General features: G+C 46.6%; 1 protein-coding gene across 13 annotated transcripts in view; it reads left to right on the top strand.

The window, feature by feature from the left end:
• Nucleotides 1-27,383, top strand: part of TANC1 (tetratricopeptide repeat, ankyrin repeat and coiled-coil containing 1) — a 244,229-nt gene that overhangs the window by 181,392 nt on the left and 35,454 nt on the right. For 7 of the 13 annotated variants that reach the window (XM_042244919.2, XM_042244922.2, XM_042244916.2 and 4 more), the window contains 9 exons: nt 1,765-2,028; nt 8,027-8,143; nt 9,259-9,540; nt 10,281-10,435; nt 13,110-13,341; nt 14,667-14,833; nt 16,562-17,169; nt 21,020-21,128; nt 22,400-22,522. In XM_042244919.2, coding sequence (XP_042100853.1) covers nt 1,765-2,028; nt 8,027-8,143; nt 9,259-9,540; nt 10,281-10,435; nt 13,110-13,341; nt 14,667-14,833; nt 16,562-17,169; nt 21,020-21,128; nt 22,400-22,522 — 2,057 coding nt within the window. The remainder of the gene's footprint in view (nt 1-1,764; nt 2,029-8,026; nt 8,144-9,258; nt 9,541-10,280; nt 10,436-13,109; nt 13,342-14,666; nt 14,834-16,561; nt 17,170-21,019; nt 21,129-22,399; nt 22,523-27,383) is intronic. The other 6 variants (XM_060409856.1, XM_042244918.2, XM_042244917.2 and 3 more) reach the window with 3 other exon arrangements.

Below are 27,383 nucleotides of genomic sequence, written 5' to 3'. Positions count from 1 at the left end.
AGGTGTGACGGGCTCATCCCAAATCAGCTTACACTTTGGTTAGAGACTAAATGCCCACAATCCTGAACCAGCAACAGTGAGAGTAAATGTCCTGTCTCTGTAATTTGAGCTCATCCATTGAATAAGCAAACATTTACTGAGCACTGAGTATGTTGGACTGCAAGGAGATCCAACCAGTCCATTCTGAAGGAGATCAGCCCTGGGATTTCTTTGGAAGGAATGATGCTAAAGCTGAAACTCCAGTCCTTTGGCCACCTCATGTGAAGAGTTGACTCATTGGAAAAGACTCTGATGCTGGGAGGGATTGGGGGCAGGAGGAGAAGGGGACGACAGAGGATGAGATGGCTGGATGGCATCACTGATTCGATGGACGTCTGAGTGACCTCCAGGAGTTGGTGATGGACAGGGAGGCCTGGTGTGCTGCGATTCATGGGGTCGCAAAGAGTCGGACACTACTGAGCAACTGAACTGAACTGAGTATGTGCCAGGCCCTGTTCTGTTCAGAAAAGGAAGGGATCAGCTAATGGTGAATCCTCTAAGGAGGCTTCAGCACATAGGAGGGATTTTTAAAGAAGGAGCGAGCAGTGGATGATAAGTCCAGGAGCAAAGGCAGTTTTAAAATTGTGATAGGATACCCTGCAGTCAGATCACAGGAGGAAATTGTTTTGTCTTTACTTCTAAACCATAAAGAGCATTGTAAAAATGAAACTGCTTCAGACCCTTTGATCCCAGATAACAGACTCTGTTGGAGCTAATTCACCAGCCTGCTGATAAAGCCTGTATGTTGATGAAGCAGCTTAATCTAGGGGTCTGGGTCCTGAATACACTGTCACCCAGTGTGCTCCCATTGAAGTCTTGCAGTTAAGGGCCTGGGCCGCTGGGACCCCAGTAGAGATCAGGGGACCTGGCCTCTGTTCTCAAGGACACAAGCCAGTGTTGGACCCGTGGCGGGACCTGTGTTTGCGAGTGGATTGCATATGGCTCAGTATCTTTAAGTCAGAAGTGGCTCTTTGTAGATTCATAGAGTGAATGTTGCCCTGTTTCTCCTTTTTTGCCAAGATGCTTTTCCATCCTGGTTTTCTTGGAAGAGGTTAAATATTAATTCTGCCATCAAGTATTCCTTCCCATGCTTATGTATTCCTGTCCCTGGTTTCCTCAAGGTTTCCATCCTAGGCTCCTAAAGGATTAAAGTCAAGTCAGCCTCTCTGGATGTCTTAAACAGATGTTATAATGTTTTAAGTCTAAGGATTGAATTTCTGTCTGACTTTATCATTGGATTTTGTTTTATAGATTTTCCTCCTACATCTTTCCTGCATTAACCACTGTACTGCCCTGCCCCTTCTCTCTGAGCACAAATGTTATTAATTTGGGAAAAATACTTAAAGGTTCAAAGGAATTTAATGAGATTTGAATTCTTTTGTAAGCAATTCATCTTTGTTAAAAGGCAGGATATATCGTTTCCAAACTACATAGATTTACTGTTAGCTCTCAGATACTTTTAGACAGTTTTTTCATTATCTTCTTATCAGAGTTTTCTTTTCCCTCCGCTGTAGAATGATTTAGCAGTTTATTTCCCCTGATAAGCAACATTCTTCTAACTTACCAAAATACACTGTATGAAACATAGTTTGATAACAATCTGCACAGACGAGAAAACCATTGATCATGGGGATGGTGTGTGTGTGTGTCTGTGTGTCTGTGTGAGCTCTCAAGAGCCCCAGCTATTCCTGGCTTCCTTCAAAGTATTTTGGTCTCTCATTTCAGCCACAATTACAAGTTCATCGGAAAATGATGACCGGAGTGGCTCCAGTTTGGAATGGAATAAGGACGGAAGCCTAAGGTTAGGGGTACAGAAGGGAGTGCTCCATGACCGCAGGGCAGATAATTGCTCCCCAGTGGCAGAAGAGGAGCCCCCTGGGCCAGCGGAGAGCGTGCTGCCCAAAGCCGAAGCCTCAGTTGGAGATGGTCCGGTCCCTTATTCTCAGAGCTCCAGCTCGCTAATAATGCCACGGCCCAACTCAGTTGCAGGTAAGGCCACGCCTCTCCCTGGAAGGGTGACCTCGCTGGGTCTGAGGTGCCCACTGCTCACTTTCTTCACGTGGGAATCTAATCCAGACACAAGCCACCCTTGTGATAATGGGTCAGGCACTTAACTTTTGCAGGCCTTACTGTACCCATCTGTAAGCATGAGGGTAAACCCATATGTAAACATAAAGCTGTGTTTAGTGGTCATTAAGTGACCTTTCCCCTCTAGAATTCTTTAAATCTAATACTTAGACTATATGGCTCTTTGTATATGAGGGAAGAAAGGACCAAAAATTCTGTCCTTGTTTTTTTTTTTTTTTTAATTGAAGGATAATGCTTTACATAATTTTGTTATTTTCTGTCAGATTATTTTAAGCCTGAGTTAATGCAGGATTTACAGCTTAATCAAGGGAAATCATTGTTTAGAATGAGTTTGTTAATATCAGCTCAAAGAATTTCTTTTTTTGTGCCATTCCCCTGAATTTTCATTACAATTTACTTTTAATTTTTAATTGGAGGATAATTGCTTTGCAATGTTATGTTGGTTTCTGCCGTACAATGTGAATCAGCCAAATGTACGTGTATATCCCCTCCCTCTTGAGCCTCCCTTCCACCCACCCCTCAAAAGAGTTTCTAATCCAGCTTTCAAACTAATTTTCTATAGTTGAGGCTCATCATATAGATGGGAGATCCAGTTTTGTATAAATTCAGTTATAAGGGAGCTCACGGTTTAAAACATGAGCAGCAGAAAAGCAAGTTCTCTCTCAAGGAAATGGAAACAGGCCAGACAGTCATGTCTCAGCAAGATGGGGCAGCTGGAGCTGAGAGGAAAATGTGAGAGGGGTGACTGGTGCTGGCTGACTGGTCAGTGGGTGCTAGTTCACAGTGGGCGGGGAGGGGGACCCTACATCTGAGCTGCTGTGCCTGCTTCAAGGTCCCAAATTCTTAGACTCAGTGCTCTTCTGTGAATTTAGAAGAGGAACTTGTTTTGATCATTGTTTGTTACCGATGAGATGCTTACGATTTCTCCTCTGCCAAGGCCTGGACCCAGGACCTCTCTTCCCACGTCGAGGGTTTCTCTGTGGCTCTGTACTGCTCCTTTGGGCTGGGCCAGGCTGCTCTGGTTGTCGTTGGGTGTGTTTCACGGTGGAACTCTGAAGTGGCTGATAAATCTACGGTCCTAATGGAAGAATTCTGAGACACAACTCTTAATTCACTTTCAAAGCAAGTAAAATGGCCTTATTCCAGAAGAGGGATTTGGTGTGCCTGCCAGAAGGAAGTACTGAGAGCTTTATGTGTATTGAATGTATTGAACGATGGTTCTTCCAGAAGGCAGTGTGTCCTCTCACCACTGTTTCACCATCTACGGCATAATATGTTGCACCCACGGCATTTTAGACCCTTTTAACCTGGATATGATGAAAGGTTCATTTGTGTTATCCCAGGACTTCATAGCTATATTGACTTCAACAAAATGGCAGACTTGTATTCAGTTTAATGCAGCTATTTTAAAATTAGGAAACACATTAATAAATTAATCTAACAGTGTTAAAAGGACCCCTTTCGGGTTATGTTTTCTGCTTGATGTTCTTTTATGTGGTTTCCTGCCACGTGAAGTGACAGTGGGTGTGAGCTGAGCATTTCCAGGAGACTGCAGTGATTATAGAACAGGGCTTTCTGATTTCTGCTGTGCTCATTCATTAGCTTCTATGGATGCACTTGAGCTGGACCTCCTGTGGAATTGGGAGGGTTTTACCTCTGGGCTTGAGCAGTGACTGCTTAGCCTAATGGGTTTGCTCATTTCTCCCATGTTGCATATTTTATAAACTAAAAGCATGTTTTGGAAGGAGATAGGAAAGTGCCTTACATTATAGTATCTGCTAACAAGCTAGGAGTCTGGTAGATTCTTCTTTGCCTACCCTTTTACCCCGAAAGCTGAACTTCAGTTAGGTGGGGATGGTGGACTTCCCCTGGTGGTCTAGTGGCTAAGACTCTTCACTTCCAGTGCAGAGGGGCTGGGTTCCATTCCTGGTCAGGAAACTAGATCTCTCAAACTACAACGAAGAGTTCTCATGCCAAAAAGATCCCTCATGCTGCAACTTAAGATTTGGTGCAGCCAAATAAGTAAATCTTTTTTAAAGAGGGAATGGCAAGATTTTTCAAGTATCATTGAAAAGAATAAAAGACTCACATTATAGACTATGCGCAGTGCTGTTTAACTAGGGATTAGAAGGCAGGTTGCTACAAACAGGCTGTAGGCAACACTCGGTGGTGGACTGAAGTAAGGTGGGAAGGACCGTAGACTGAAATCTCTTGAAAGTGTTTGCATGTCAAGATCCATGTAAACACAGAGAAACTGCCGGTTGATAGGAAAGGTGTTTTGGTATGTGAAACAGAATAAGGACTAAGCAAGGGAAAGAAAGGTGATGCCAGCTTCCCCAAGGGACATAGTTTCCCTAGGGAGTGAGGATATGGAAACAAGTTCCAAAGGCTGCCTGCCTTTACTGTCACTAAGCCTGTTACAGAGAACTGGAGCTGTTGCTTCATTCTTAACTGTCTCATACAGTGGAATTTTTTGGTCAAAGGTTATAAAAGTAAGTTGGCTAGGTTTGGTGATTGTTTTGCTATACAGAGATTTTCTTTGGCAAAGCATTTGTTGAAGTGGATTGATTTAGAAAGCTGCAGTCTGGTTGTTATTGTATATGCCACATCAAAATACAGAACACAGACAGTTTATTCCTTCATTAAAAAGCAGAATGAGAAGCCTTTAAAATGGTATCTTGGATAATCCGGAAGTTGGATAATTGAGCTCTACCTTTTTGGACTACTGTTCTTTTTTTTTTTCCTTTTGTCTTTTGAAATACTTTCTAAGTGAATCACAGAACACTGTTTAGTTTAGGAAACCAGCAAGCAGAATTACCAGCCACTTTTCTTGAGTCTCTAACTGGTAATTGCCTTGGACTTAACGGCACTTACCTTTGATAGGTTGATCTGTGGTGTTTTGTTTTTTTTTTTTCGTGGTGTTTTAATAGATGCTCCCTTTGCTCAGCTTAGACAAGTCTCCCTCTGCTTCTCCATCTACCCATTCCGCTCCCACCTCCTTTCCCCACCGCAGAGCCCTCTTTACTGCAGCATCTTAAAATGTACTTCTCACCCAGATGTTAGACACAATGTATGTATGCCATGAGTATATAATTAATTTAATTGTAGAGGTATTAGCAGTAGATTTATTGCAGCATGAAATTATTGCTTTCCCTCTGATTTTTCTGGGCCCTGAATAGTTCAGGCTTTTGAAAGCATTCATTATTTAAATACCAGAAGTGAGCTAATTTTTGTAGCATCTGAGAATTCCTAGGAGTGTGTGAAAGGACAGTGTGCTGTCGTCAAAGGGTGTCGCCTGGGCGTGTGTGTGAACACCTGCAGCGGCACGGCTGCTCCTCTCCCGTCACTCTCAGTGGCTGTGATGACACTTTATAAAGTGGAGGGAGCCAGCAGCTGGTGGCTTGCAGCCCTGATGAGCAGTGTGATTTCGAAGCAATGTGTTCATGTTCAGCATAGACCTCTGGAGTTGCTGGGCTGCTCTGTTCCCTACTTTGGAACTGAAACTGTAGTCACTGAAAATCTGCAAAGAGGTATTTGAAACCTCTTATCTCCTGCCTGTGTGTAAGACTTGGGCTTTTTTGCAATCCTTTTGTTGAAGCGCTCTTTATAGTCTCTTCTTAAACCTTCAGTTGTCAAAAGGTTCTGAACTGAATGTCATGTTTTAAGGGGTCGGGATAAGAAGGTAAGCGGGAAGCCGTTGGAGGTTATAGGCATCTCTGTGCCCTCTTGGGTTGAGGCAGCAGGTCAGACAGTCTGGGCTCTCCCAGCTCTGAACCGAACCAGCTTGTGGCCAGAATGTAGCTGGGGTTCCTTGTTCTGTCTCAGCCTTCGACATGTAGGTGTGTTCACAAGGAGGTGTGCCGAAGAGTGGTCATTTGCAGAGCCCCGAGTCGGTCCCAGGTCCCAGGTGGGAGCCTGGAAGTGCGTTCTAAGCAGTGTGACTGTAGGGAGTCAGGGCGATGGGTGTGGTCCTGCTAGCCATCTGGGGAGTTTCCTGTGCCCTGGTTGTGAAGGATCTGGAGAGAAGCTGGATGTTGCCTTGGAGTCCCAAACCTTAGGCTCACTTGGAAGTCCTGCATCGGGAATTAGCTGTATCCTTCTAAGAGGCAAGATTTGTGTGGAGTATTGACGTACTGTGTGCAGCACGTGTGAACAGGCTGTGGATATGCACTGAAGAAGCGTCAGTGGGTGCTGCCCTAGAGTCGAGCTGTCTGAGGTTTCTCCATGGCCTGGGACATTGAGCAGGGCGCGTGGTCAGCTGGCCTCTGGAGGCTGCAGCAGAGTGGATGCACTGTCACAGAGCCAGGCCATGAGCCGCCCACATGCCTGCTGAATGGAGGAGTGAGAGGAGCTAGTGCCAAAAGTGTGGAAAGAAAGGACCGAGGCTTTAGGAGGGGCAGTAGGAAGGGCCCAGATCAGGCAAGTGCTGCTGGCCAGTGGTCGGCTGCTACATCCGAGCCCGTGGGGTGGCCAGAGGGTCTTCAGCAACTAGATGTCCCAGCTTGACTTCTGTCCTTCGAAATTATGGGGAGGGAGGTGGGAGGGGGGTTCATGTTTGGGAATGCATGTAAGAATTAAAGATTTTAAAATTTAAAAAATAAAAACTAAAATTAAAAAAAAAAAAAAAAAGAAATTCTGTCACACTGACGATCTCACCACTCTTAGAAGCTTTAGCCCTGGAAATAGGAACTCCCTCTCCCTCATCCTGGAGAAGGAAATGGCAACCCACTCCAGTACTCTTGCCTGGAAAATTCCATGGATGGAGGAGCCTGGTAGGCTTCAGTCCATGGGGTTGCAAAGAGTCAGACACGACTGAGCGACTTTACTTTTCTTACTTTCTCTCCCTCATCGTTCCCCCTCAAGTGATGTCTGTATCTTTGTAAGGTAATCATACGTATAGGATCGTCATTATTTTTATAATGGACTCCTTAACCCCCCCAAAACCAGATTGGGTTTGATTTTATGTAGGTTTTTCTCATTGTGACCTAGAAAGGACCTGGAGAGAAGCTGGATGTTGCCTTGGAGTCCCAAACCTTAGGCTCGCTTGGAAGTCCTGCATAGGGAATTAGCTGTATCCTTCTAATGCGCTGGCATATAAATAAATAAATAAATAAATAAATAAGAGAAGGTTCCTTTTTTAAGATGGAAACATGAACTGTGTATTTGCTTTAAAAATTTGCTAAGACGTAACTATTTTGTACCGATTATTTTTTACAATTCACCTTCTGTGTGCCTGATAGATCCGTAAAACTTTTTAACAGGTAACTGTGTGCCATGACTCTTATTTGATCAGAGGAAAATGTGATTACTTATGTTTAGAATTGAAAAATTACATAAATATAATATAGTATAGTATATAATCTGTAATGGATACATAAAAATTTGAAGCTTTCCGATAAAGTCCACTTGGTTCCTTTTACTGCCAAGGGCTGACTTTTAGGGTTCTGAGCCCTGAGGAATTGTCCGTGCAGAATGTGCTCGCCTAGTTAGCAAGGCTGGAATTCTAGTGCCAGTGGAAGACTCTGGAGCTGCAGAGATGAAGAGTCACTGTGCTGTGTGTTTGCAGTCAGTACTGAAGCTTTACTGAGTCTCACTTGACTCGGGTTTCTTCGTAAACATTTGTGGTGAGGTCTGTCTCTTTCCTGGAGTAACGGACATTCTGGCAACCGTATCACCATGACTTTGGCTCAAGAATGAGGAGCTCTGGGTTTTGTCCACTTCTCAATTAGCGACACTGACAGGAAAATTAATGGGGGCAGGCAAACAAAACCAGAGTCAGTCTGAAGTAAATTTTGTTGAAAGCCTGAAATGAATGGATTTGTAATTTATAATTTTTCGTAGTTTGGGTATGATATTAAACTCAACTTTGAAGAGACTAAACTTCGGTTTAATATTACAGCAACGAGCTCAACCAAATTGGAAGACCTGAGTTATTTGGACGGACAGAGAAATGCTCCCCTCCGGACATCCATTAGGTTACCGTGGCACAGTACGGCTGGAGGTAGGGTGCAGGAAGGTAAAGGCATTTATTTATCTTTGCATCTGCTGGGATTACGGCTGTGATGAGCTCATTCGCTAAACATGGAAAGTCTGTGGTAACCAGCCTTCCAGCCAGCTGTTTTTAAAACATGATACGAAGTGTATGTGTGCAAGAAGTTTATATCTCTAAGGTGTGCTAGGAAACCATCCCTAGGAGTTTTGGAGCCTCTTCCTTACGTTATGTAATTAACTTGCTTCTGGAGTTGAAAAATTATTCTGTAATATGTTATTTTGACGCAAAGGGTCATTTAACACTCAGGGATTGTTTGACACTCACTGGAGTTTTTGGTCACCAACAAAGAATCAGCTTTGTTATAGTTTCTTAGGCGCTGGGGGCCACCTCCTGCTTTTGGCTGCAGTGCACAGTTGAGTGGCCAAAAATCTCACAATAAGGGTCAAAGTACCACCACACCGCGATAAGAGCTGGGACACTGTCTTCAAGGGAAATGCATTTCTGTTTTTTCCTACAGAAGTGGAAGAAACAGGTCTTAAGGACTATTTCAGATAAACTGATGAGACATCATCTGGCCCCTTCATCACTTTCTCTAATCCTCTGTGTATCTATCTCGAGTCATGTGAATAACTTAGAAGTGTGAAAGGGCTAGAGTCATTTTAATAGGACCCTTTGTAAGACCAATAAGATATGATAAATGAGGTATTAGGAAGTATTATCAGAGAAGGTGATGGCACCCCACTCCAGTACTCTTGCCTGGAAAATCCCATGGAGGGAGGGGCCTGGTGGGCTGCAGTCCATGGGGTCGTGAAGAGTCGGACACGACTGAGCAACTTCACTTTCACTTTTCACTTTCATGTATTGGAGAAGCAGATGACAACCCACTCCAGTGTTCTTGCCTGGGGGACGGGGGAGCCTGGTGGGCTGCCATCTGTGGGGTTGCACAGAGTCGGACACAACTGAAGTGACTTAGCAGCAGCAGCAGCAGCAGCAGGAAGTATTTATTATAAGAACCATGCTGGAAATACTTGCAGATAGATCCCCTGTATTGTAAAACCATACAAGCAACGATAAACTGAGTTTTTAGTGCATAAAATTATGACATTCTTCTAAAATAATCTTTCTTTTTTTTTCCAAAGCACGATTTGCTCCCTACAAGCCACAAGACATTTTGTTGAAACCATTGTTGTTTGAAGTACCAAGCATAACCACAGACTCTGTGTTTGTGGGAAGGGATTGGCTCTTTCACCAGATAGAAGAAAACCTGAGGAACACAGAACTGACAGAAAACAGAGGCGCGGTGGTTGTTGGAAACGTGGGCTTTGGGAAGACGGCTATCATTTCTAAGTTGGTGGCGCTGAGCTGCCACGGAAGCCGCATGAGGCAGATCGCTTCCAACAGCCCCAGCTCATCAACGAAAAGTATGTCCGTGTTTAACTGCTGGTCCAGTTTATTGCATGAATGTAAGAAAGGTGGAGGGAATTGCTGTCTGGACAGACGTAAATTCCCCGTTTTCCTCGTGTTCCAGCTGCTGTGTCAGGTTTGTGACCACGTGCTGGAGAATTCTCTGTCTTTCACAGTCTTCTGTAGGTGTGACCTGGGGTGAGGCCAGCCCTCCCTCGCGTTCTCCCAGCTGTCAGGCCCGTCACCCTCCTGATGTGGGCAGTGAGGCCTGATCAGGTGCTCTGAGGAATTCAGGGTCCTAAAGTTCGGGATTAGTCTTCTGGCAGAAGAAGCCAGAAGGAGTCTGTGCAGAATTCTTTTGGATCCTGTTTTTCACAGCCTTTGTCTTCTATGTTGGACTTACCAAAATTATAAAAACTAATTTCAGCTGGGAAGGAGTGGCAAATTTGACAACCCACAGCTTATTTTACGTGTAATAAAACAAAGTGTTTCTAACAGGGTGAACAGGAACAGGGAGCCAGGAAAGATTTTTTTTTAACCAAAAATAATAAAGGAAGCCAGGGACAGCGGGTCTCCTGGGAGGGCACTGGATAGTGAGAGACAGGGCTGAGAGGGACCCTGAATTCCTGTTTGGGCCTTTGCATTTGGTACCATGTTCACTCACTAGCTGTTAAAATACTCTCTGGGTCCAACCAAGAAGTGTGTTCAGCATCCCACACTGTCCTTGTAAATAATGAAACCGGTCTCTTCACTGCAGCTTCAGATTCCTCCCAGGATGTTCCTTTCACTCCATTGCTTTCACCAAGTTCTACAAGTGGTCCTGGTGCGGCCAAATCCCCCCCAGTGTCTGGGTCTGATGCTTCTGAGAACCGGAGACCACGAGAGGATGCAGTGAAATACCTGGCTTCTAAGGTAACCTGCTTCTGCTCTATGGGAGCCTCCCAGAGAGAGAGATTAGCTACTGTGGCTTTTGAGAAATGAATTTAAAAAGGGATCTTAACATGGAGAGAAGAGTTGCTTAATTAAAAAACATAGCTTTTGATAAAATTGTGATAGAGTACTTCAAATAAAAGGTACTCATGAAAATTAATATCTTAGGACATTGGCAGTGGACTTTTATTCATCTTAAATGATGAATTGAAAGAGTTCCTCAAAGCCATCGTAAATATCATTGCACTCACCACAAATCCACCCTTGTAAACACATGCCCTCCTTCATTTTTCATTTGGTATAAAAGCAGGAGATTGGGAGCCTTTACCATGCCCTAGGCCTCCTTCTCCCCCACCTGCACTCTGTTGCTAGGGCCCTTGGTTACAAGTGTCTTTCTGTCAGAGGTTTCTTGTGATGTTGTAAAGAGACGTGGCTGACTTTCTCTTCCTAGGACCTGATCATCAAGGTCCTTCTGAAATTTTCAATCTGCTCAACAGCCAGCACGGGTTCATAAGCTGCCGTCCTGCATGGCAGCAGTTACCACTCCCATTCCATGTGAGCCACTTGGGTCCCCCAGGGCAGAAGGGGCATGAGCTGGTGATGCTGGAGAACCACCACAAGTGGACAGTGGTGAGAAGCATCTGTGAGGGGCCCCCTCGGGTGAGGTTGGTGCAGAGGAACTGAAACGAATGTGCCCCAGCTCCCTGCTCCTTGCTTCTGCTTTCCTGATGAAGGCTATTCTTCACCCAGCCTGGACAGTCCCAACGCCCTGACCACTGATTTGGGGCAGTCCTCTGGCCATGAACGGGTGATCTGAGATGAGGGATATGGTGCAGACTTCACAGCCACCCTGTGACAGTGGTTAGGGACCCACAATAAGAAATACATGTGATACTAAATACCCGGTGTTCACACACATCATCACACACACAACTGAAGCAAAAACATTACTTATTCTTACGTCTATAAAGTTCACTGCATTCAATTAAAAAAAAAAGGCTTTATGGCTCCAAATTGATTTCATGCCCCACTCTTGGATTGCCAGACTTCCTATTATCAAGCACCATGCTAGGTGGACTGTGTTGCTGGCTCACTGGTAGTTTGCACAAGCTCACAGGTCACCTTGCGTTGCTGCTAAGCTCTGTCCAGTTGAGAAGGGAAGAGCAGGTCTGTTCCCTCTGAGTGTCCATGATGCATGTCAGTCGCTTCAGTCGTGTCCGACTCTGCGACCCCATGGACTGTAGCCCGCCAGGCTCCTCTGGATTCTCTGAGCGAGAATACTAGAGTGGGTTGCATTTCCTTCTCCAGTGTCCATGATCGATGTAACCAAACCAGAAGTCACGTGGGTTCCGAATTGGCCACTCCTGCCTTGCCACCTGCTTTGGAGAGTCTGTAGACCTGGAATTGGACCCCAGGTCTTCCACTGACTGACTGTCCCCCTGGCAGGGCATTAGCCTGTGTCTGCTGCCCTTGGCTCCGGTCCGTAGCCAGTGCTTCTTGTCCTGCCTCTGCAGGGCCTGTAGGGCTGAGTGGGACAGCAGTGACACAGACCCCTCTGAAAAACATAAAGCACTTTACATGAGAGTGTTTTGACCTTTTTCACCTTCCTTACCTTGCACTTAGGGCTTCCCTGGTGGCTCAGTGGTAAGAACCCTCCTGCCAATGCAGGAGACACAGGTTCGATTCCTGGGTCAGAAACATCCCCTGGAGAGAGGAAATGGCAACCCACTTCAGTATTCTTGCTTGGGAAGTCTCATGGACAGAGGAGCCTGGTGGGCTACCATCCATGGAGTCGCAAGAGAGTCAGACATGACTTAGCAACTAAACCACCACCACCACCACCACCAGCTTGTGCTTACGCTCCTCCATTCATCCTCACTGGGAAAGCTGCATATTTTTCATTTGTCCGCAGTATGCCCCCCCCCCCCCGCCCCCACTCTCAAGACAGCCACATCTGGCACTTTCCTTGGCGGTCTCTTCAAATCCATCCCAACAAAAAGGATCCTCTCAGCACCTGGGCAGGAGTCTCCCTTCTCCTATGTGTCCCTTCACATGATAGGCAGGATTTTGGTAGTGTCTGCTGTTGAACTTCTCCATGGTGTTGCTGGAAGTGTGGGGAGGAGGCTGAGGGCCTGAGCCGGGCTGCCTTGCCCTCTTGCCTGCAAGAGGAAGCAGCAGTGACTTGAGAGCCTGGCTTTCATTGCCACCAATTTTACCTGCTTTTTGGATGCTGGAAATGAGTTTCCCAAGGAGATGCTGCTCTTTTTGAAAACAGACATATAGTGACTATGGTACTAGTGGATATCAAGACTATCCAGATGGCTCAAAATTGTCTTAAGCCAGGGTAGACTTTACATTTCCTGGATAACTTTTATTCATTTATATTCAACACAGAGGGAGTAACTTGTGGCGATCTTAGGGGCAGTCACGACAGATTTGTGGCTACGACTTAAAGTCTGCCTAGAACTCAGCAAACTTTAGCATTCCTTCCAAAGTGGAGGAATGACTGAATCCATTAAGCTAAATGATGACTTAGTCCTGGGGAATGGAAGGAGCGTGTCTTGTTAGAGAATGGGAGCACTGCATCCCGTTGGAGAGCGTGGAGGGAGCCGTGCGGAGAGGACGGGGCGATGCTGACGGCTCTGTTTCCCCGCAGGTCGTGGCCTACCACTACTGCCAGGCCGACAACACCTACACGTGCCTGGTGCCCGAGTTCGTGCACAGCATCGCGGCCCTGCTCTGCCGGTCCCACCAGCTGGCCGCCTACCGGGACCTGCTGATAAGGGAGCCCCAGCTCCAGAGCATGCTGAGCCTCAGGTCCTGTGTGCAGGACCCGGTGGCTGCCTTCAAGCGGGGCGTGCTGGAGCCGCTCACAAGCCTGAGAAACGGTACCTCCCAGCAGCCAGCCATGTCCTCCCTCTCCCCGGAATGGTCCTCAGAATGGGGGTGGGCGTCTGCTTGGCCCTGGGGGAGGGAGCGAAGTGGGCACAGGGAGGATGTGGGGTTGCATGTCTCCTCCCCTTCCTCAGAATCCTCTGTCCAGGGCCCCACCTTGTCCTCCTCCAAATTGTGTCCTTAAAAATGGAATACCTCCAGTAAGAATTAGCTCCCCAGTTGAACATTGCCAAAGTAGCTAATTTGTAACCAGAGGTTATTTAGATGACTTGCTCCCTAGAAACTGCTGCCTGCATATTTTGCACTCCTCAGTAGCAAAGGAGTACATTGATTATTTGGGGAACTTGCCAGCATGTTTTTCCAGGGGCCTCTGTTACCTGGTGGCTCAGACACTAAATCTGCTTGCAATGCAGAAGACCTGGGTTGGGAAGATCCCCTGGAGAAGGGAATGGCAACCCACTGAAGTACTCTTGCTTGGAGAATCCCATGGACAGAGGAGCCTGGCGGGCTACAGTCCATAGGGTCACAAAGAGTCGGACATAACTGAACAGACACACTTTCACTGTTCAGTTGAAGCTAAAGTCATTTCTTGAAGCGGCCATTTGGGTTTTTTCGCCCTTGACCGTCTCAGTAGGGGCATTAGTGATATTCTGAGCCTTTGTCTATTCATCCTTCCTGCCCCTTGCTCCTTACCTTTTGAGCTAGTCTACCTGTCTCCATAGCACTTCTGCCATTTGGTGCCAGGGACAGGGGAGTGAAACAGATACTCCATCACTGCTCCTCATCGCCAGGCAGGAAGCTGGCACCAGTGAGTAGAAAGCTAGGTTCAGGCTTGGAGGTTTCTGTGTAGCAGAGTTCTCGCCTCCGCTGGCTGTGTGCCTTCGGTGGGATGCTCTGACCTTCCAGGGTCAGCTTGCCCTCCCAGAATCCATCAAGGGAGCTCTGTGGGGTAGGGTGGGGGCAGGACCTAGAATCGTTTGCAGGTTTGATCTCAGTGTGTGCTGGCTCTCTTTGCTGTCACTCACCCCAGTGACAGGAGTTCTTGAAGAGCTAACTGTGGGTGACATCCTGCTAATGCATGTGATGCCGTATGTTTCTGAAAACTCTTTGGTGGGAATTGATCTTTGTTTGGCTCTGCACTCTGGTTTTCATTACAAATTTAATAGAAAATATGCTTCTGTGAAACCACTTATTCTGCCATATGTAAACCTTTTTAGTTTTCCATAACACTTTAAATTGTGCATTAAAATACACTGGGTGGTGCTATCTTATAGAAATGTATAATTTCTTAATTTAAAAAAATCATTTTATCTTTTAGAGCAGAAAATTCCTGAAGAAGAATACATTATTTTGATAGATGGCTTAAATGAAGCTGAATTTCATAAACCTGATTATGGAGATACGCTTTCTTCGTTTATTACCAAGATTATTTCTAAATTCCCTGCTTGGTTGAAGTTGATTGTGACTGTAAGAGCCAATTTCCAGGTAAAAAAAGAATTCGCAAATCTCTTTCCAAGACCCTATGCCCCAATTTTGCAGTGTTTCTAATTATAATTTTAGGTTAACATTAACAACTTAAACTGTTGTAAATCATTTTGCTGCTGAATTGAAAGGTGTATTAGATCTTTGAAATATTACTGTACAGACCCCTAAACAGACAAAGCTCTAACTTTTTTACCCCCAAGGCACATTTATCAAGGTGTCAGGTAAGTTCCCTAATTTCATTAAGCTATACTGGTGCTTCCAAAATGGAAGTGTCTCGCCCCAGTTCAGCGCAGCTCAGTTTGGGGGGCTGTTGTAGGTACCTGGCCAAAAAGTCTACTAGGATTTCAAGTTATTCTTGCCGGCAGTTATTTGTATGGGTTTGCAGTGAATTTTTTTTTTTTTTTTCCATGAAGAGAGAAGGGAGAGATAAAGGAGGAAGATTTTGAAAGCCAATTCTGAAAAAAGATCCAGTTTTTCCTAAAACTTAAACATGAGATAACACTTGCAGAAAAATGAAGAGTGTATGTGTTTTTCTCTTCCTCATCTGTCCCCTCGTTTGAACTCTGTAATTATATCTTAACAGCCATTGACTCCTTGCATCTACCCCTGTCCATTTTTAGTAATGATGCAAGACATGGATTTTTTTTTTCTCTTTTTGGATAATATTTATTTTAAAATAGCATTTGGGTTCTTCTTTTCCTCTTTAAAAGCAGAACTGGACCTCATTTACACTTGGTGTTTGTTTTTGTAGACCTTTGATTGATACGCTTTTCCGTCACTTTTCACACAGTGAGCAGAGTGTGGCAGTCAGCAGCACGGGAGCAGGAATCCTGTGTTCTGCATTCGAGCTGTGTTGAGTTTTCAGAGGCTCAGTTAGCGTGTGCAGTGGGGTGAATAGTCCTCAGCCTGCCTCCTACAGCTATCACATTCAGTGAGGACATGTTACAGAAATGATGGTGGGAAGTTTAAACCAAAAAGAGACAAAATTCACCTCTACAGTTAAGTGTCACCTGTGGGATGGCAAAGGGATGGGGTGTCTGGAGCTGGTAATGTCCTGTGTCTGCCTGCTGGTCCCGCAGGTATATTTGGCTTTGAGAAAGTGAATGACACCATGCAGTTAGGATTTGTGCACCTCTGTATGTCACACTTCAATTTAAAAGTTTACACACAAATAAAAATTAACAACAACAACAAAATAGTGGGCCATATGCAAGTCTGACAGCTTCATGACAGCAGTCCCCGGGGCCCAGCCTGGGGGCAGTTTCTATGACCTGGCTGGGAGTCTTGACGCACAGTGAAGAATGCCTCTGATCTCAGTGTCTGGCCGTGGCCTTAGAGGCACGGTGGTGGTTGGTGTCTGTCCTTGTATCACCAGTTGCACAGTGTAAAGATTGTGGGTTTCAGGTCACCTGAGGGTCTCAGTGCCCCATTGCCGGTGCAGCCATGTTGTCACTGTCAGCTCAAGGCTCTTCCATCTCACTTGGCTCCACATCCTCGGATAAGGGCCTCAGGAAGGCCTTTTCTGATTTAATCTCACGTCAGGCATTTCTTTCACGTAAGCTTTTTATCTTCAATTTATCCTATTACATATTGTAAGATAAAACAATGAGTCCCTGTAATCCATGAAAATCCTCCTTGAAAGAAAACTCGGGGATCTGGTTTGAAGTGCAGCTGACATGAAAAAGAAATCTCCGTGGAGTGACACTGTGGGGCCCTGTTCCTTTGCAGGAAATCGTCAGCGAGCTGCCATTTGTCAAGCTGTCCTTGGATGACTTTCCGGACAATAAGGACATCCACAGCGACCTGCACGCCTACGTCCAGCACAGGGTCCACAGCAGCCAGGACATCCTCAGCAACATCTCACTGAACGGCAAAGCCGATGCTGCACTCATCAGCAAAGTCAGCAGCCACCTGGTTCTGCGGAGCCTCGGCTCCTACCTGTACCTCAAGCTCACCCTGGACCTCTTCCAAAGGGGACACCTGGTCATCAAGAGCGCCAGCTACAAGGTGGTGCCTGTGTCTCTGTCCGAGCTCTACCTGCTGCAGTGCAACATGAAGTTCATGACCCAGTCTGCTTTCGAGAGAGCACTTCCCATTTTAAACGTGGCCCTGGCGTCCCTCCACCCCATGACGGATGAGCAGATCTTCCAGGCGATCAACGCCGGCCACGTCCAAGGGGAGCAGGGCTGGGAGGACTTCCAGCAGAGGATGGATGCCCTCTCTTGCTTCCTCATCAAGCGGCGAGACAAAACCCGCATGTTCTGCCACCCATCCTTCAGGGAGTGGCTCGTGTGGAGAGCAGATGGCGAGAACACAGCCTTCCTGTGTGAGCCCAGGTATGATGGGCCGCTTACCCAGCAGCTCTGTGCAGGAAGCCTTATGCCTGGCTGGCGAAGGGATCACAAACACGATTCATGTTCTTTTGCAGAAAGACAACACAGCATGAATGATACAGTGAAAGTCGCTCAGTCCTGTCCAGCTCTTTGTGACCATATAGACTGTAGCCCACCAGGCTTCTCTGTCCATGGGACTCTCCAGGCAAGAATACTGGAGTGGGTTGCCAATCCCTTCTCCAGGGGATCTTCCTGACCCAGGGCTTAAACCTGAGTCTCCTGAGTTGCAGGCAGATTCTTTACTGCCTGAACCACCAGGGAAGCCCTCAAACAAAAACTTCCTTTTTTTAAAAAAAAATTTTTTTAACTTTTTATTTTGTATTGGGGTATAGTCAGTTAACCAGCTTCTCAGGTGGTGCTATTGGTAAAGAATCTGCCTGCCAATGCAGGAGACATGGGTTCAATCCCTGGGCTGGGAAGGTCCCCTGGAGAAGGGAATTAACTCACTGCAGTATTCTTACCTGGAGAATTCCTTGGACAGAGGAGTCTGGCAGGCTACAGTCTATGGGGTCATAAAGAGTTAAACACAACTGAGCACATAACTGATTAATAGTGTTGTGGTCATTTCAGGTGAACAGTGGAGGGACCCAGCCTTATATATACATGTATCCATTCTCCCCAAACCTCCCTCCCCTTCAGGCTGCCACATCAGGTTGAGTAGAGTTCCATGTGAAAGCTTCCTTCCTTTAATTGCTAGTATTGTAGGACTCCTCAGTATATCTGGATGAAGGAGAAGCTGATGGTGCCCGGGCGGTGTTTCTTTGTGGTTCTCCTCTAGGTCCCCGTCCCCTCTCTCAGGGACATGTGCAGGAGAGTGTGGGACCAGCTGCTAGGAACAGCTGGCTTCCCCCAAGCCTGTTCACGGCTCCATTCCTTTGCGGGCGTGGGAATCTGGACTGTTTCTCAATGCCATTCTGCCACCTCTTAAGCTTGTGGTGTCTCATCCCGGGGATCTGATGCATCTGTGGCCCCAGAGGGGAGCGCAACCATCACTTCCGGCCACCTCATTTTGTACTTGTGTCCTGCAGGAATAGCAGATTGGGATTTGGGGTTGGGAGGAATCGGGTTCAGAGTTCAGGTGCCTCATTTGTGGTGGGGCAGCTGCGTCCGAGGAGTCAGAGGTCCACTGAGCTCATGGGGTTGATGGTGGGGTTCCAAGGCAGGTGGGGTCTAACAGTTGGAAGAGAGGTTGGAGTTGAAGATCTGGCACCATTGATGGAGAGGTAGTGGTGGGTCATGGTGAGGAAGTGCAGCTGGGGGAGAGGGAGTGTTGGACTTCTGGGACAGGGAGAAGGATTTCTGGGAAGGAGGGGAAGAAAGTAGGTGCTGGTGAGAAGTGAAGGAAGCTGAGGGTTCAGAGGAAGCCACTGGCATTTCGTTGCGGGAGGAGGGTCCTAGATCTCCTGGAGATTCCTTCCACTGGGTTGTGAGGAGTGAAAGAGGAGAGCCAGCACCCTGGCCTGGAAAGTAAAAGGGTGGAGAGGTTTGGGGTTTAGGGTGGGGAAGAGTTTTGGTTTATGTTTTAAACAACACAAGGGATTGGGATATTGGAAGCATCCTTGAGACAGCAGGTTCATGGAAACACAATCCGTGAAGGGGGAGAAATTGGAAACTCGAGGGAATGGGGTCAGCGAGTCTCCTCTTTGCCTCCACAGCGTCCATTCAGGCCACTACTCTAGCTTGATTTTTGTCTCGTTTACGTGTCTCCAGTCCAGTTGCTGAGAGCTCCTCGGGGCAAGGACCTCACATTGTTCCCCAGGAGATCCCCAGTATCAAACAAGGTGCTGGTTCTAGGGGGATGTTAATGCACAAATGATTGGATGAGTCGGGTTATGCTGAGGATGAGCACAGGGGCTCATATTACATAGACTGTGGTCACACTCTACTCGGTCATCACCTATTTGGGCCCATCATTTTTACCTGTACAGACCTGTTTCCCCCAAGCACACCAATTTGGAATCACGATACCTCATGATTCACAGGGTCAAACAGGTTCAGAAACTAACTTAGTTACTCTTTCTGCATCAGGCATGTGGTAAAAAGCTGGATATGTGTAAGCTTTGGAAAATGGACAGTAAGTGTGGGTAGACTTGGAAGGAGGCATGTGATCTTAGGACCAGGAAGGAAGGATGTAAAGGTATATTCAGTGTGGAGGAGCTCGGGTACCCAGTGACTGCGTGGTGAATTGTTTCCTCAGAGAGGTGGGAAGCCGTGCGCTTAGCTGAGCGCACCGGACACTTTGGGCTGACCACTGAAGGGTGGGTGGTCATCACCCACCAGGGCCAGCCAACCGCAGCACCTAGCAGGTTTTGTGGTGGTCGCAGCTCGCATCGCCACAGAGCTGGCAGACTGGGAGACTGAGGGTGGCTGAGCCCGTTGTGGGGAGACTGGCCCTGATCAGAGTCAGATGGGACTAGCCCATTGATGTGGGCCAGGGAGGGCATGGCGCACGGGGAGACGGCAGAAAGTGGTTTCCGTGGGGGCAGGGGAGGTTCTCCTGTGAGAAGGGGAGCCGAAGCGTGAGGTCTGGGAGGGAGTGTGTGCAAAGGAGCACAGGGCATGTGCTCCAGACCCTTACAAGACGGCAAGTGGGAGACTCAGCGGCAATGGGGGCTTATGTATCACACCTCCTGCAGGACGAAAAACAAGTCTTGTGGTTTCCACCTGCCTTGGTTTCCTCATCTGTAACATGATGTGTAATTGAGAAACAGGCAAGCATCTGGATAGAATAATGTGATTTAAATGATGCATGCTTTTAATCCTCTAGATCAGCAACGACTAGAAAACACATTTAGAAGAATGCTTCTCTTTTTCACAGTGTTTATCTTTTTCTCTACAACTAGCTGCTTTTTCTCAGCAGAACAAAATTTCACAGGTGTCAGGTTAATAGAAATGAAAATGATTCGCCTCACACAGCAGTCACTACTGCTGGAGTAAGCAGCCCTTAGCATGTTTTCCAAACAAATTGGCCTAGATGAAGGCATGGAGTCCATGGGAGACAGAATAAGTTCTACAGACATGAAGGGGAAAGTGGGTATGGTGGCTGCTTCATGAGAGGGCTAGTAGGGGGATTAATTGGTGGCGTCAGTTGAATGTCCACCCTGTGCCCAGACATGGCAAACACACTGATACAGCTTAGCTTTCTTACCCCTACAAGGAGCTGTGTTCCTTTCGAGCCTAAAATGCTAGTTGTTTTCTGGTCATGAGCTATTTCTGCGTGCAGCCTGGGTTTGCTTTCCCTCCCATGGTAAGGTCTTGTCCTTTGGGCCAGGGCTACCCTCAGTGGTGATTGTACTGGCAGGAGGCCTAGGGTCAGGTCCGGTATGGTTCTGCTCCATCTGTCCGTTCCTCACATATCTGTCCTTCATCTGTCCATCCATCCAAGAAATGCATATGTGGGTTCTTACTGAGTCTTGGGTATTTGCTAGGTATTGTGACCAAGCTGTGACTTAGACAAGACCCTTAGTCTCATAGAGTTTGTGTTTTTGTGAAAGACTTAAATTACAAGAGAGTGATGGCCAGTGGACACAGAGTGGGTAGTTCCACAAAGACTTGCCCTGTCCTGGGGCTTCTCTCTGAGTCACTCCACAGAGATAGGGAGTCCTGAGAAAATGACTTAAGGAGTCAACAGCGCTGGCATCCTCTGTAAAGCAGCAGCTTTCCACCCATCTCATACGGTGATACTGAGACACCACGAGGAGAGTTCAGGGTCGTTCGGTGATGTTCACCCCAAGGGCCTGCAGGGAGGTGCCCTGGGGTCTTTGGTTACCAGCCTTTGTGTTTCTCGTCCTAGGAATGGGCACGCTCTGCTGGCGTTCATGTTTTCGCGACAGGAGGGCAAGCTGAACCGCCAGCAGACCATGGAGCTTGGCCATCACATCCTGAAGGCACACATTTTCAAGGTGAGCCCCACACCGCTGGAGGGAGGGTTTCATAGGTGCCACATTGAGGTTTTGGTTCTGGAGACAACTTTGTGAGCCCCATTCCAAACACAACCCCTGCCTAAAAGTAACCATTGTTCTCACTTTTCCACCCTCTACATCTCTTAAAGTTTCCGCTTCATTCATTCCCCTTTGTTTCCTTGTTAAATAGTTGTAGAAGAGGCTAAGTTATGTGACCTCTGCAGTTTTCTACCACCTGGATTTTCTGATTGTGTCCTTGTTTCTCGCGGCCTGGTTTAACTTGTTCCCTTTTTCCTCTGGATTTTTTATTCTTTGGTAGTTATTTTGAGCAGTTTAATCAGGTTCAGGTTTGATTCCTCCCTTAGAACCGCCCCCCCCTGCATATCATAATTACTTTACACAGGTTAACCTTGTTCTACTGCGCTTTTGCTTTATTGTGCTTTGCAAATAATTGCATTTTTTCTTACAAATTGAAGGTTTGTGCCACTCCTGCATTGAACTAGACTTTTGGCACCATTTTTTCCAATAGCATTTGCTTACTTCATGTCTCTGTGTCATATTTTGGAAAGTTCTTGCAATATTTCAGACTTCTTCATTGTTACCTCTTATAGTTTTCTGTGATCAGCAATCTTCAGTTACTAGTACAACTTATTGAAGTCTCAGATGATGGTTGGCATTTTTTAGCAATAAAATATTTTAAAATTAAGGTATGTGTTAATACATTTTTTTAGACAATGCTATTGCACACTGAATAGACTACAGTATAGTGTAAACAGAAAGCTTTCAAGTGCACCAGGAAACCAGAAAAACTGCGTGACTCACGTTGTTGCTGTGGTCTGGAACCAAACCTGCAATGTCTTTGAGGTTTGCTCGTTACAGTTAAAATGCTCTGTAAGTCTGTATGAGGTTTCTGGGGTCAGGACACCTCGTGTGCTTGGTGGGAGGCCATCAGCCATGACTGGTCTCTTCCTTCGTTAGGGACTATAAATGGTGATATTCTAACATTTATGCTTCCTTTAATTGATTAGAGAACCTCTATAAAGAGAAACTTCCCTCTCAACTGCCATCCTTTCCGCCAGGCGGACAGTTAATGTAGCAAAGGCAGGCTGGTTCCTTGACCCTTGGTTTTAGGATGGGAATGCTTACAGGTCCGAGCCTTTTCTGTGCACACAGCCTTTGCCTCGTGTTCAGCGGGGACGTTCACCCGCTTCAGACCCACGCTGCGTGTGGAGAGGAGATGTTGAAGCTGATTTGCTGCTGTTTTTTCCCAGGGCCTCAGCAAGAAGACGGGAATCTCTTCAAGCCACCTCCAGGCCCTGTGGATCGGGTACAGCACCGAGGGGCTGTCCGCGGCCCTGGCCTCTCTCAGGAATCTCTACACTCCCAATGTGAAGGTGAGCCGCCCTCTGCCCAGGGAGCCAGAGCCCCCTGCCTGACCACTGTTGCATCAACGGTCCTGCTCTCCCCTGCCCTGGGTTGTAGGCAGAGAAGGCTGGGACGCTTCTAAAGAGGCAATTTCCTGGTGTGAAGCACACCAACAGGACTGCTCTGTTGCCGGTTCTCTTCCACAAGTCTGGCTTTTGCTGAGGCAGCAAGATGTGGCTGGTCAGGGGCTGCTATGTGAGCTCATGGTGACTGTTTCAGAGTAGGTGAGATAAGGGAAACAGTTCACAAAGGAAAGCAAAGGTCAGAGGGGAATTTCCAGGGAAAATGGCCTTTTAAAGCATCCTAGCTTCCAATCCGGACTATCTCTTTATGGTTCATAGAAAATTAAGCCCTGATGAGTGACAAAGGGATGGTCACTTTAAAGAGGAAAACTTTATTAAAGATTTTGTACACATGTATTTATGACCATGGAAAGTGTATCAAGGTCTGCCTGCTGCTGAACCAAGGGCTTCCTCACTCCCCATCAGTGGCTACCATTTCACAGTATTTTGCTGAGCTTTTCAGAGTAGATTTTCCCTCCTCTGTTAATGCAGTCTAAGAATCTAAAGCACACAGAGGCCAAGTATCTGCTTAAGGCAGCAAAGAGGGCTTAACTCCCATGGAGTGTGGGAACTACTGACTCAACATTATAGCTGTTTATAACCATCTTCCCCAGTGCAAAGTAAGATGAGATCGTAACTGTCTTCACACTTAGATTTCTTACCTGCTTGATGTAGCTGCTAGACTCCAGGCCTTTCAGCCCCAGGCCCTGATGTTTTGGCTGCCTTCAAAAGCTCTGACATCGTTTCCCAGATAGCCAGCTTCTCCCCTTCAGTCACCTCTATGAAAAGTCATACCTATTCTCTTGTTAGTAGCCCAAGGATGGCCTGACACTCTCACCAGGTGGTCAAGTGAAGCCCTAGAATTTTCCAGGAATCTTTTTCTTCTCCTCACTTTGGTTCCTCAAACCCACATGCGTCAGAGATGGTGCCATGGAAGAGCCTTGTCCCCACACCTCTCCAGCCCCGGGGGAACTTCTGTGTCTCTTCTCCCCTACTGTTAGCATGCCCCACCCTCAGCACCCTACCTTGGACGTGTGTCTGGGGATCGAGGCCTTGCAGAGCACTGCCCCCTCTTCTCCCTTCCTGCTTTCCTGGTGTATAATGGTCCCTTGGATTCGTTCCAGGTCCTTCCACAAACACCTAAATCCAAGGATGCTCAAGTTCCATAAATAAGGGCAAGGTATTTGAATATAACCTACGCATATCCTCCCATATACTTTAGATCATCTCTGAGTGAGTGAGTGAAGTCGCTCAGTCGTGTCCGACTCTTTGCGACCCCATGAACTGTAGCTTATCAGGCTCCTCCGTCCATGGGATTTTCCAGGCAAGAGTGCTGGAGTGGATTGCCATTTCCTTCTCCAGGGGATCTTCCCGACCCAGGAATTGAACCTGGGTCTCCCGCGTTGCGGGCAGAGGCTTTACCGTCTGAGCCACCAGGGAAGCCCTAGAGTGCTTCTAATATCTAATCTAATACAAAGACTATGTAAAGAGTTGCACACAGCAAATTCAAGTTTTGCTTTTTGGAAAGTTATGGAAAGTTTTATTTTCAAATAGTTTTAGTCTGTGGTTGGTTGAATTCATAGATACAGAACCTACTGATACAGAGAGCAGGCTGTACTTCCTTATTTTTTCCCTCTCTTTTTTCAATGGAGGTATAGTTGATGTAGATTTTAGGTGAACAACCTAATGATGTGATACTTGTTTTTATAGCACAAAAGGTCTCGTTAACAAATATCACCACATGTGGTTATAAATTTTTTCTTTGAGTGGAAACTTAAGATCTACTGTCTTAGAAACTTTGAAATAAACAATTATTATTGGCTTTGGTCCCGTGGGGTACATTACATCCCCCCTTGCTGATTTTGGTCCCATGGGGTACATTACATCCCCCCTTGCTGGTTTTTAGAAGTGGAGAGTGTAACAGTGCTGAGTAAGGAGCCTGGGTGTCAGGAGGGACCCAGCAGGGCTCTGACCCTGGGGCGGCTCGCCCACAGACCTACCGCCCAGTACAGAGCTTGGGTGTTGGTTAGAGAAAGGCCACCACCCGCCTGGTGGATTCAGACAAGGTTTTTGCAAATGCAGAAGTGCAGGTGGACTCAGTGCTGTTAGGGTTCCAGTCTTGAGAGGCAAAGGGCTCATTGGATTTTGGCTGGGCTCACCCCTGGACAGGGCGCCTGGAAGCAGAGCAGCCCTGGAGAACTGCTCCCAGGAACCCCTGTGTCCAGCCTGCGCTCTGCAGACGGGTGGGCTTGAGGGTTGTGTCCTGACTGAAGCTATGTGCAAGTTTCACAGGGTGAAGACAGGGAAGCTGCTTTTGTAATTTAGGAGCACTAGCTCTAAGCTGCTGCTTCTGGTCAAAAGGAGCACTTCCTTTCTAGATAGAGTTACTCTGAACATGCCAAGGACATATTTCACGTGATGAAGAAACTGTATTTCGAGTTTTTGTTTTACTTGTTATAGAAACTGGAACTGAGTTTACTGTAGTTGTTTCATCTCTTATTTCAGCTGAAAGTATATCTTTTGGCTACTCCATAATTAATAAAATTCTGTAATGTGGTAAGGAACAAAGAAAGAAAAAGTAAAATGGAAGTATCTGTTTTCACTGTTTTAATGAATTATGGGCACAAAAGTTATTTTAATGTGGAGAAAAGTAGATGGGAAACGTCATACTCTGTTGAATATGAGTTTTTAAGACAATAAATTAAAAGGTACCGTGTAATAGTATAATGAGCTTGACCCGCCTGGGATTATAAACTTTCCTCTTTAACATATTTGCAATTTTAAAAGTTATTCATCTTTACTTTGTTTTATAGAATTCAGTGTCGCCTACATCTAACATTATCCCCCCACATTGTATTACTTAGTCACAGAATTTTAAGACTTTCTGTTATCCTTCTGTTTCTTTTGTCTTTTAAAAAAAGGTGGGGGGGAGTGATTTTTCACAGAATCTTGAACAAATTACAGTAATTTAAAATTATGCATGCAATTAAGGAATTTTTTTTCGGAGAGTATTAAATGTTGTCATACAGGAAAGGATGTCATTTTGAGCAATAATTGCAGTTTGCCACTTTGGTAAATTAAAGCTACTTGCTCCGCAGTAATTACTTGGTAGTTGAATTTTAATTTTGGTGGCATGCCCGTGATTTCTAACAATGTGATCTATCATAGCCAGGCCAGGCCTGAGCTCTGGCTGGCCCTCTGGGGTCCTTGCCACCAGGGCCCCCAGGCTTTAGACCAGTTGGTTGTTTTGCTCACGTAGTCCCATTGGACTGGCTGCCAGCCACAGGCTTCCTAAGGCTGTGTGGGCTCAAGGGAATTAAGATTGTGATTCTTCTCCCAGCTGGAGGCAGGGAGGGGAGGAGACAGGAGTTAGGTGTGGACCTTGGCCTAACTTCCCTGGCTGACAGGATACAGTTGTATTCTTCATAATTATTAGGAAACACGCATTTACACCAGTTATACTGATGAAAACCTCCAGTGAGAAAACTGAGCCTTCCGCTTTACTGCATGCTGGACAGTACCTCTTCTGTTCTTCGTGATCACATCATTTTACCTGCCACCCTACCCCCCTTTTTTGTTTTCTTGCATTCATCCAATCCAGAGATGTGTATAGGTAATATTGCTGTTGCCAGTTGTTAAAGAGAGAGCTTTATGGTAGTACTGACCAGAAGATTTCCATGTAGTTGGGAAAAAATATGCAGAAAGAGCCGTTTTTCCCCTTCCCCGAATGCCAAGTAATCTCAGCCAGGGCTGCTGCTTCAGCAGCTGGGCTGTGGTACGATAGTAGGTAGTGTTGTGCCCAGGGCTCATCTCTGCCTTACCTGCTCTGAGCCTCAGTTTGCTCACCTGTAAAGTGAAGGTCGCTAAAGAACCTGCATCGTAGAGTGAGGGGACACCTCACTAAGATGTTGAAGCTCTTGGGAGAAGACTTGGCATTTATTACATGGTCAAATGAGTTATTTTTAGTTGCTTTTCACCTTCTTTCTGGGCACTGAGATTCTCCGGACAGCACTTGAGAGCTTGTGAATGTGCCTGTTGGTGGTGGTGAAGGGGAGCTGCCCACAGGCTGCGACGGGCCCACACCTGCCCTCAGGTAAGAGTGAGGTCTCCTTGCCGCCTGTGCAGATAAGCAGCCCTGGCATGGTGGGGGCAGGGGGCAGGCCCCCTGGGTCAGCCGGTTTCTGGGGCGGAGCGTCCTCCTGTGCCTTCTGAGGGTCAGAGACTGGGGCCCTTGTCTGTTTTAAAGACCTGTTCATCTTCCCTGGTTGCTCAGATGGTAAAGAATCTGCCTACAATACAGAATACCTGGTTTCAATCCCTGGGTTGGGAACATCCCCTGGAGCAGGAAATGGCAACCCACTCCAGTATTCTTGCCTGGAGATTCCCAGGAGCAGAGGAACCTGGCGGGCTACAGTCCACAGGGTCTCAGAGTTGGACACGACTAAGAGACAAACACTTTCACTTTTTTTCCCCCCCAAAGGTGATTATAACAATAACAAGTAATATTTATTTAGCACTTACAGGATGCTCAGGGCTGGGCTAAGTGCTTTGTGTGTGTGGCGGGTTCATTTTTAATCTTCACAACAACCCAAGGAAGCGAAACTGTTTTTATTTCCACCTTTCGGGTGAGGGTAGTGATAGGTGCCCAGATCCCACAGCGGGAAGAGTGCCTGGCACAGAACAAGCCCACGCTCCCTCCACAGGTGCGCTCCTCACCTGGTGCGTTTACAGCCGTGGCTGCCAGCTGCAACCACCTGGGAGCCCCAGG

The sequence above is a fragment of the Ovis aries genome, chromosome 2 (assembly GCF_016772045.2).
Source record: "Ovis aries strain OAR_USU_Benz2616 breed Rambouillet chromosome 2, ARS-UI_Ramb_v3.0, whole genome shotgun sequence".
In the NCBI taxonomy this organism is placed as follows: domain Eukaryota; kingdom Metazoa; phylum Chordata; class Mammalia; order Artiodactyla; family Bovidae; genus Ovis; species Ovis aries.
Note: the sequence above shows the minus strand (reverse complement) of the source record. Positions and strands in the feature narration are given on the sequence as shown.